Source organism: Cynara cardunculus (genome assembly GCF_001531365.2).
Source record: "Cynara cardunculus var. scolymus isolate 2C chromosome LG 1, CcrdV1, whole genome shotgun sequence".
NCBI lineage: Eukaryota > Viridiplantae > Streptophyta > Magnoliopsida > Asterales > Asteraceae > Cynara > Cynara cardunculus.
Window position 1 is genome coordinate 3,479,748 of NC_037528.1, and position 10,211 is coordinate 3,489,958.

The 10,211-nt window shown below is 35.9% G+C and overlaps 2 protein-coding genes and 1 non-coding gene across 3 annotated transcripts; 1 reads left to right on the forward strand and 2 right to left on the reverse strand.

The window, feature by feature from the left end:
• Nucleotides 1-4,283: 4,283 nt before the first annotated feature.
• On the forward strand, nucleotides 4,284-5,174 carry LOC112500807 (receptor-like protein 9DC3). Its single transcript, XM_025104395.1, has one exon. It carries the CDS (start codon nucleotides 4,379-4,381, stop codon nucleotides 5,072-5,074), a length of 696 nt encoding a protein of 231 aa, XP_024960163.1. The 5' UTR covers nucleotides 4,284-4,378; the 3' UTR covers nucleotides 5,075-5,174.
• Nucleotides 5,175-5,967: 793 nt separating this feature from the next.
• Nucleotides 5,968-9,133, reverse strand: LOC112521662 (probable LRR receptor-like serine/threonine-protein kinase At3g47570). Its single transcript, XM_025130656.1, has 2 exons — nucleotides 6,481-9,133; nucleotides 5,968-6,359 (listed from the first exon to the last, which is right to left on the reverse strand). The coding sequence occupies exons 1-2, from the start codon at nucleotides 9,131-9,133 to the stop codon at nucleotides 5,980-5,982; spliced, it is 3,033 nt and encodes a 1,010-aa protein (XP_024986424.1). The 3' UTR covers nucleotides 5,968-5,979.
• A 965-nt stretch (nucleotides 9,134-10,098) lies between these two features.
• Nucleotides 10,099-10,185, reverse strand: TRNAM-CAU. Its single transcript is given in 2 exon segments — nucleotides 10,099-10,134; nucleotides 10,148-10,185. It is a non-coding gene; the product is annotated as a tRNA-Met (tRNA).
• Between the last annotated feature and the right edge of the window lie 26 nt (nucleotides 10,186-10,211).

A 10,211-nucleotide genomic window follows, 5' to 3' on the forward strand; every position in this document is an offset into this window, starting at 1 on the left:
CCCTCAAAGAAATTCAATATTTCTGTCGTTCTGTTCATACACTTTCATTGATACTTGTTAGGTACAATTTGGTGATATACTTTTGCTTTGGCAAGATGAATTGCTTTGAGAAATGTTATAGGTTTTTTTTTTCAACTTTATTAATGAAATCGCTATAACAATAATTGATTTTTCAAATCGTTTTTATTTTGCTGGACTATTTTTTATTATAAGAAAAAAATCATTTTTTATGATAACATATCATAAGTACTTAATGAGACTTTAAGGAGATTTTTTTTTTGAGAACTAATTAAATTATGCTAAAACTTAGAACTTGTGTATCATGTGTTATTTCATGTGATTTCTTTTCATCTAAGACTACAATTTAGAATATTGATTAACACATATTTGTTTAACATATACTCGGTTCACAACGTAAACATCTTTTACGTATTTGTAAAACAAAAAGTCGTAAAAGAATTTCATATTTTAAAATAAATACATTTAAAACAAACATACCATAAAAACAAATATATCTTAAATAAAAATTTTACTTATTTTTTCCACTTATCATTATCTCAATCAAATCTGTTACAAAATATATTATTACGAAGAATCTTGTTCAGATCTTTACTTTATAAAGTCTTGTTGTCTTTTTTCTTTGTTGAATTTTCATTTTATATTTTAAATAGTTTTAAAATATTAAAAATATACATTATTTTAAACAAAATATGTCATTAAAAACATCTCGACGTTGAAATTGAGAATAATATCAAATGTGTTATATAATAGCGAATATATTACAAATATTTTTACACGTAAAGTTGTTACTTGAATTTCACGTCTCCATCCGCCAAGCTACTGAGCTAGGGCTGTAAACGAACCAAACAAACATGAACGGAGGCTTGTTCATATTCGTTCGTTTAACTCAACCGAATAGACGAACAAGCACGAACGGTAAGGAACGAAAATCTTTGTCTTCGTGTTCGTTCGTTTAGAAATCAAGTGTGTTCGTTCGTCAACATGCTAAACGAACGTAAACGAACGGGCTAAATGAACATAAATAAATATTATTTAAATTCAAAGTAAATACACAAAAGATTATATATTAAATTTAATATATAAACGAACATAAACGAACGAATATAAACGAACGTAAACCAACGGTAAATGAACGAACGTTCACGAACATAAATGAACGAACGAGACTTTTGTTCATGTTCGTTCGTTTAACTAAACGAACAAAATAATTTGTTGATGTCCATTCATTTATTAAATAAACTAACATAAACGAACTTCCCGCCGAAATATTCACAAACAGTTCGCTGAACGTTCGGTTCATTTACAGCCTGGTGATATTGGGTGACAACACATTTTTTTTCTTCCTTTACTTATTAACCTGAATATCTAACCCGTTATGCAAGTTGATTAATCCTAGAGCGACCATCTGCTTTGCAGATTGTCCAAAGTCACTGCATTTGAACCTCCGTGGCCACAAGAAGATTTTTTATTCCTATTTGGATTTGAACCTGAGACCTCCTTAATACTTTTGACCTTTGGAGTCAAGCTCAAACCAATCAGATACCACCCTTGTGGTTGGTGACAACACATCTAGCGTACACTTAATAGACACTATGATCCACTTTGTTTGTATTGATCAATCCTTTTTTTTTTTTTTTTTTGTTAAGGTAGAGAACTGAACAAATAATTCTCTTTTTTTATTACAAATAATTCGCAATCTATCATTCTGTAAATTGAGATACTATGAAACAAGAAGCTAAATTAATTGTATATATAAAGACCATAAGAGTGGACTTGGCAATAACTGCATATAAATAAAAGGACCACCTCATTTGAAACTGCTCTTATATATATATATATATATATATATATATAACAAGTGCAGACTTTTATAGGAAGCAAACCCATGCAGTTAAAGAGAATGAGTCATTCAAAATTGTTTCTCTCCATTTTGCTGTTCTTTTTCTTCATCCAATATGCCTCTTTTTCTTCCAATAACTCTCATATATGCTCTGCTACACAAAGTCATGCTTTGCTTTTGTTTAAACAAGATCTTTTCTCCACCGATCGCTCATATAAGTATAGTAGTGTTGGTTCTGTTTGTCATGATTTGCTTGGTTCCAACTATTATCCAATCATGATGAATTGGAAAACGAACGTTGATTGCTGCAATTGGGATGGTGTCACTTGCAACCACTTCAGTGGTGATGTTATCGGTCTCGACCTCAGCTGTGGCATGCTACGAGGTATCATCCACTTTAACACCACCCTCTTCAACCTTCCTCACCTCCAAAGACTCAACCTTGCTTACAATGATTTGTATCGTTCTCAACTTCCAAATGAAATTGGTCGTTTTTCTAATAGTCTCACACATCTCAACATCTCTCAATGTGGATTTACAGGCCAAGTTCCTAAAGATATCACACTTCTTCATAAATTGGTGTCTCTTGATCTCTCTTCGAATAAATTTGACTTCAAGCTTGAACCTCATGTTTTGAACAGTCTCTTTCAAAATTCTACTCATTTGAGAGACCTTTCGCTTGCTGATGTTAGTATCTCTTCAGTTTTACCCCCTTATCTTAATATTTCTCCTTCCCTGAAATTACTCTATCTTAGATCCACTGGTTTGCAAGGAAAATTACCTAATAACATCTTCAATCTTCAATATTTGGAAAAACTTGACTTGTCGTATAACAACCTCACTGCTGGTCGATCGTCCAAAGCTAACACGAGCATTGGCATCCCTCTCAAGTTGTTAGGTCTCCAAGGTACAAGGTTATCATCAAGAGAGATATCCGACTCAATTGGCCATCTCAAGTCTTTAAATTACTTGGATATCTCAGCCACCAACTTATTGGGAGAGATACCTCACTCAATTGGTCACCTTGAGTCCTTGAATACTTTAGTCCTCGTTTCTTGTGGTTTGATGGGTCCCCTTCCAAAATTCCTTGTCAACCTTAGGTACCTTACTCATCTATATTTATACGCTAACATGCTTAATGGAACATTGCCTTCTTGGTTGTTTACCCTTCCCTTACAAACCGTTTATCTCGGTAACAACATGTTCAGCGGTAGCTTACCATCCCAAGTATTCACCATGCAATCATTAAAGAGATTATCCCTTGGGTATAATCAATTTTCTGGTGTGATTGATGTGCTTGATCAAGGCCCCACTCTTCAAACATTTCAACAACTAGTCAACCTCACTTATCTGGACCTAGCACACAACAATTTTAGCGGTGAGTGGGAGTTGGATACATTGTTATCAAGCCTCAAAACCCTTGTAGGACTCGATCTCTCATATAGTGGTTTAACTGTTACGACCAATAACGCTAATCACTATGTCAGTCCTGATTTTTGGATGTTATATTTGTCATCATGCAAGTTGAAGGTGTTTCCGGAGTCCTTAAAAGCCATGAAAAATCTCGAGTATTTAGATCTATCTAGAAATGAAATCCATGGCCACATTCCTGAGTGGGTAGGGAAGATAGGAGGAAATAAGTTGTCATATTTGGATCTCTCATACAACTTCATAACTGGTTTGCCACCATTTCAATGGGACTTGCATTATTTGTATTTGCAATCCAACCTGATTCAAGGATCGTTCCCCTTATCAATTTGCAACATGAGTAATCTGTGGCATTTGGAAATGTCAAATAATAGCTTTGGTGGAGTGATTCCACAATGCTTTGGAAATATCAGTTCCTCTCTTGTTAGGATTGGTTTGGGAAACAATTATTTTCATGGAAGTATTCCACATTTATACAAGGGTTGTGGAGAATTACAACAACTCTTTTTGAATGAGAATCAATTTGAAGGAGAGGTGCCCAGTTCTTTGTCTGAATGTCATTCCTTGATGCAGCTCGATATGCATTCCAACAAGATTCAAGGACCATTCCCTCCATCAATTTGCAACATGAGCAATCTACAGTATTTGCGTATGTCAGATAATAGATTTGATGGAGTGATTCTACAGTGCTTTGAAAATATCATCTCCAATCCTTATCTTCGGATGGTAGATTTGGGGGACAATTATTTCCATGGCACCATTCCGAGTACATACAAGGATTGTGGATATTTAGAAGGGCTGATGTTGAATGGAAATCAATTAGACGGGGAGGTTCCTAGTTCTTTGTTTAAATGTCAATCCTTAAAAGTGCTTGATCTCGGAAACAACCACTTAAATGGTACATTCCCTGGCTGGTTGGGAGATCTTCCACTTTTGCAGGTTCTTGACTTGAAATCAAACAACTTTCATGGTCCCATTGAAACCTCCTCTATGGGAAGAAATCCGTTTCCTAGTTTACAGGTCCTTGACTTATCTCATAATGGGTTTGTTGGTCATCTCCCTCGAAAATATTTTCAAAGTTTTGATGCCATGAAAAATGTGGTGAAGAGTCACAAAACCCCTGAATATTTAGTGGTGGGTGGCTATTATTACTCCATCATTGTTGCTGTGAAAGGGGTGCAGCTAAATTTTCCACAAATTTCGGTTGATTACACAATTCTTGATCTCTCGAACAACATGTTTGAAGGCCAGATTCCAGACATCATCGGTGATCTTAGTTCTTTGATAGTGCTCAACTTATCCCACAACAATCTCACAGGTCGAATCCCACATGCTCTAGGGAATCTCTCGGAGATTGAATCGTTAGACCTATCTTGGAACCATCTCACTGAAGAGATCCCTCAAAGCCTTGCAGCCTTGACGTTTCTTGCATTCCTAAATCTCTCACAAAACCATCTCGTGGGGCGTATTCCTGAAGGAAAACAATTCAACACATTTGAAGCAAACTCATTTGGAGGGAATCCAAAACTTTGTGGGATTCCGTTGCCTGAAAAGTGTGAGCATCCACATGAACAACAACTTGAAGACGATGAAGAAACAGAGAGCGGATTTACATGGAGAGTGGTGATGTTGGGATATGGTTGTGGGACGCTACTTGGATTGGTGATGGGATATCTCATGTTATCGACAGGAAAACCAAAGTGGTTTAATGCAATTGCTGATGCAGGAGCGGATATGATCCAGCCAAGGAGAAACAAGAGAAGATACATTTTTATAGGAAAATGAAAATGGCACGTGTTTCAAAGAACGATGTTCCCTTTAATGGAGTTTTCTAAAAGAACGATGTTAAAATTCAAATTCAATAAAATTGTCTCAAATGATTTAATTGAGTTCTTTTAATTATAGTTAAATTAGAAGGGTACTCGTACAATGCAGTTAAATGATTTTGTTTTTTTCCTATTTCAATCGATGTTATAATACGGTTTTATTTGGTTGAGAACGCAATAATATATATATTTTTTTGAAACAAAATGTAAATGTAAAGACATCATAAAAAATTAAAAAAAAATATTAATACCAAACTAATTATTTAAAATTTCTCGTTTTTTAATTAATTTTTTTATTTTTGGTTTAATAATATAATTTTTTATAAAAATAATAATCAAATATTTTGTTAAAAGTCAATGATTATCATAATTATATTTTGGATTTTTTATATTAAAAATGAGATGTTTATCCTTTATTTAATTATGTTTATACGTAGTTAGTTACACGAATTCAAACATGAAACTTTAATAAATTGTACTTGCGTACAATTTGCTTGTAATCTTGAATTTTAAGTAATATGGATCAATAAATAGTATGTATAAAACATTTCATGACCAAAACTACTATTTTTAAATAAAAATAAAAAATCTTACACCAAGTTCAAAACTACTATTCTAAAGTTTGTGGTTTAGAAATTACGTTTTGATCTCTATGATTTGTTATTTTTGTTTTTATAATTTATTATTGTTTTCGTTCGTATAATTTATAATTAATGTTTTGGTTCCATATACTTTAAGGTAGGAATAGGTCTAGGACTAAAATCGCAATAAATCTCAAACCAGACGAAAATTGAAAATTTCAAAACATCAGAGACAAAAATTGAAATTATTAACAAACTATAGGGGTAAAAATCGTAATTTACTCTAATTAACGACGATGGCATTGATGCGACCCAACTCTCCGATAATCTTGCTCGTATCCATTCTTTCTCTCGAAGATTCCATGGAGCATGCCAACCCGATTCTAGCCAACGACATTATGCCCTCTTCCAATCTCTTCCACCTTCTAACTTCATCCTCACCGGATCGACGATTGACACTTGCAGCTTCCATCTCCTCCTTTACTGTCGGTTCAACGATTTCCATCACACGATCAGGCAATGCCATTTTCACACAGTCATAGAGGTTCAGCCCTTCTTTAAAAACCTCGTCTGTAGGTCTTTTCCCTGTCATCATCTCTAACAACAAAATCCCGAAGCTGTAGATATCCCCTTCTTTTGTCATCTTACTTCCAAGACCATACTCTTCCAAAAAACAAAATATGGGTTCAGAAATTTTAATTTGAAATTACCATGAAGTTTTTGAGAAGATAGGTTTTAGAAAAGATTAACTGTAATGGCCTCAAAAATTTAATTAACAGATTACCTGGAGCTGCATACCCAACTGTTCCTCTTATTCCAATCGAACTGCTTTCGTGAGGTTTCAATGGAAGAAACTTTGCGAGCCCAAAATCACCGATGTGAGCAACCATGTCATTGTCAAGTAAAATGTTGCTTGGCTTCAGATCACAATGAATTATGGGTATCTCACACTCTTGGTGGAGGTAGTGGATGGCATGAGCCACGTCTAACGCAATCGTTACTCTTTGGTGAAGGCTTAATCTTCGTGGAGCTGCTTCTTCGGTCTCAATTTCTTGTTCTTGAGATGGATGTAGCCACGTATCGAGATTCCCATTTGGCATGAACTCGTAAATAAGAGCTTTGAAATCGTTACCTTGAAAATCAATAGATGAGCAGGAAGTAATGATTTTTACAAGATTACGATGCCTTATGTTCTTCAAAGCTTCACACTCCGCCATAAAACTCTTCAAAGCGCCTTGGTTTCCAAGCTTTAGAACCTTAATAGCAACCATTGCACCACCTGCTTCAAGGATACCCTTATAAACAGCACTGAAAGTCCCTGTCCCAATCAGATTTTGTTCGGAGAATTCATCAGTGGCTTTGAGTATGCTTCCGTAAGAAACCCTTGAAAATGGTTGCCCAGCTGAAGCTTCTGGTGGCTGTGTTTGCCTTTTCCTTCTTTGCCAACAAAACAACAAAGACAATGCCATTGCTAGAACTAGAAATGAGAAAAGTGGGACAACAACCAGAATAACACGGGACCCTTTCTTTGATCTTGCTACCAGGTCACATCTGGGTAGCCCAAGTTCAGGAATGCCTCCACAGAGCCTACCATTCCCATTAATTGCGATCATGCTTGCATTCTTGAAAATACCTCCCGTCGGCACCTTCCCATCAAGATTGTTGAACGACAAATTTAATGAAGACAAATTTAGTTGCTCCAAGAATATTGGAATCTTCCCTGAGAAGTTGTTGCTAGAAAGATCAAGGTCCCTGATACCTCTTAATGCTCTAAATGCGGGAGCTATAGGACCTGCAAAGGAATTTGCTTCTAGATATACGTACTCAAGGCTTGTGCAGCTTGTGATGGCATCTGGGATTTCTCCGACCAAATCATTTTTTGATAGATTGAGGACCGTTAAGCTTTTGAGGTTTCCTATGTCTTGGGGAAGTGGTCCAACTAAATGGTTTTGAGAGAGATCTAGATAGATCAAGGACGATAGCTGAAAAAGCTCTCTGGGTATTGGGCCAGTAAGGTTGTTTACAGGAAGGTACAACTTCACCAAACTCTTGCAGTTACCAAGATTTTGTGGCATTTGTCCTTCTAGTCTATTAACCGACAAATCCAACTCCAACAACAATGACAGACTGCTTATAGAATCTGGAAAGTTCCCGGTGAATTTGTTGTTATTTAAGTATAATTGTGTTAGGTTTCCAAGATTTCCAAGTTCACTAGGAATTATTCCTGTCAACTGATTATATTGCATAGATATTGTTTCTAACTTCACAAGATTCCCTATCCCAGAAGGCAAGGACCCATATATGAAGTTAGCACCCAAATCTAGAAGTGTGAGTTGAGATGAGAGATTGGCTAGAGAACTAGGAAGCACTCCTCTTAATTGGTTTTTAAAAGCCAGGAACAATTCTAGGTTGCTACAATTGATCATGGAATCAATGAAGTTCATCTCATCAGGTTCTGAACTTCCTAAACTGTTTTGGTATAGCACAAGAAACCTAAGATTTGGTATGTGCCTGAAATTTATGTCAACTTTCCCGGTGAAACCATTTTCAGCCAAGTCAAGGTGTACCAAGTTTGAACAATTTGAAATAGAGGATGGTATGCTTCCGGTAAGTTTGTTCCGCCATATCTGCAACTCCTCAAGATTAGGTAGCTGCAAGCCTATATCTTTTGATAGACCTCCACTGATTTGATTCTCATATAAATCAACAGTTCTTAAAGATGTTAAATTGTACAAGGATGGAGGAATCGTACCATGCAGTCGGTTCCCAGCAAAAACAAAATCTTTCAAGCTGTGCAATTGACCGAAAACGTCTGGAATGTTTCCTCCTAGATGATTGTTGTGGGCTGCTAAGACTTCAAGAGAAGTGAGGTTTCCCATGAAAGAGGTTCCTCCACTGAAACTGTTATCATTAATGGATAAGATCACGAGGTTCAGCAGCGAACCAAGCTGTTGTGGGAGCTTGCCAACTAGTTGATTGCCACCCAATCCTAGGATGTTGAGTCTTGTGCAGTTTGATAAACTGGCTGGAATTTCACCTTCAAAAGAATTGTTGTAGAGAATGAGCTTCTGCAACCTGAATAAACCACCTACTTGAGGTGGGATTACACCATTGAAGGTATTATTCCCTAGTCTTATGACTCTGAGAAAGCTCAAGTTCCCAATCTGAGGAGACAAGGAACCAACAATGCCTCTAGATCCAAGATTCAATATGGTGACTCTAGGATGGCGGCGACCACATGTAACACCTTGCCATTGGCAGAAATGGATGGAGGTGTTCCATGTGTTAAGAACTCCCTGTGGATCATGGGTTATACTCGATTTGATGGCCAAGAGGGCAAGGTGATCAGTATTGTTTCCGGCAAGTGAGGCAATGGCAAGAGTTGCAGGCCATGACAGCAACACTATTGCATGGAAGAACAGAGAAAGGTTTGCCATGAACATGCAACTTTAGTTTCTGTTATATTACACATGTATTTGTGGGATTTAAGATCTTTGAGGTGTTTTAAATAGCAATATTGCTAAGAATTAAACAAGTATTCCTAACAGATAGTGACTGAAGTGAAGCATGGGAGCCATTGCAACCAAGTCTTGGTCTTATTTTTAAGAGTATCTTATATGCTTACTGCTTGTAGAGTCCACCATTCATCTTCCCATGACACCATCCAAGCAATCAAAAAAAGGTTGGATTCTAAACTTATTGCGTTCCAGAAGGGATTGATCTAGTGTATCCCATTAGTGTTGATCTAATGGTTCTTTTCAATTAGGATTGATACAAGAGTAGAGATCATTTCTTAACCTTCTCATATAACTTTCATTCTCATCTCACCGAAACTCAATCCTTAATCATGAACAGTTAGTGGTGGAGACTAAGAATAGTGCTCTGAAAAAGTCTACACAATAATAAATATTTTATTTATATGATCTTGATTTCGAATATAAGTTGTTTGTAGTTATTGTTCGTGTTTCAATTCTCTCTATATAAATACAGTTTATGAGTTGGCTGAAAATTCTATGTGAGAATGTGACCACTTACCAATTCAAGGACTTAGTCAACGTGGACCAGAAAGACTCATGTCACATTCAACTTAATTTATAAAAATTAGACTACATTTATAAATGCAAGTGGACACATGAAATTGATTTGAATGAGTAAGTCAATTTGTTTCTCTTCTGATTTTGTTTAAACAAAATGTTTTACGACGATGAATGTGGTGTATGACTTGGTCCAATTATTGCTTGAACGTTTGGTTCTCCAAGAGAACTTTTAATTGATAAGAGTTATCGAAAATTGATTTATTACTTGAAAGTGATTGATGTTGGATATTTGATTTTCAGAAATGTGTAATTATTACATTTTTTAATTAACTAAATAATAATATATTATCCTTTAAAAAGAGCAATGGGGTGAGAGAGGCTCGAACTCTCGACCTCAGGATAACTCAGATTTGCTATGAGACCTACGCGCTAGCCAACTGCGCCACCACCCCAGTTGTGTACCCATTCACTGTTTTAT

Bases quoted from the DNA above. Each gene is read 5' to 3' on its own strand.
- LOC112521662 (XM_025130656.1), bottom strand. From the start codon at position 9,133: ATGGCAAACCTTTCTCTGTTCTTCCATGCAATAGTGTTGCTGTCATGG. The intron at 6,360-6,480 runs GTAATCTGTTAA...GTTTTTTGGAAG, and splicing joins AGTTGGGTATGCAGCTCCAG to AGTATGGTCTTGGAAGTAAG.
- LOC112500807 (XM_025104395.1), top strand. From the start codon at position 4,379: ATGAAAAATGTGGTGAAGAGTCACAAAACCCCTGAATATTTAGTGGTG.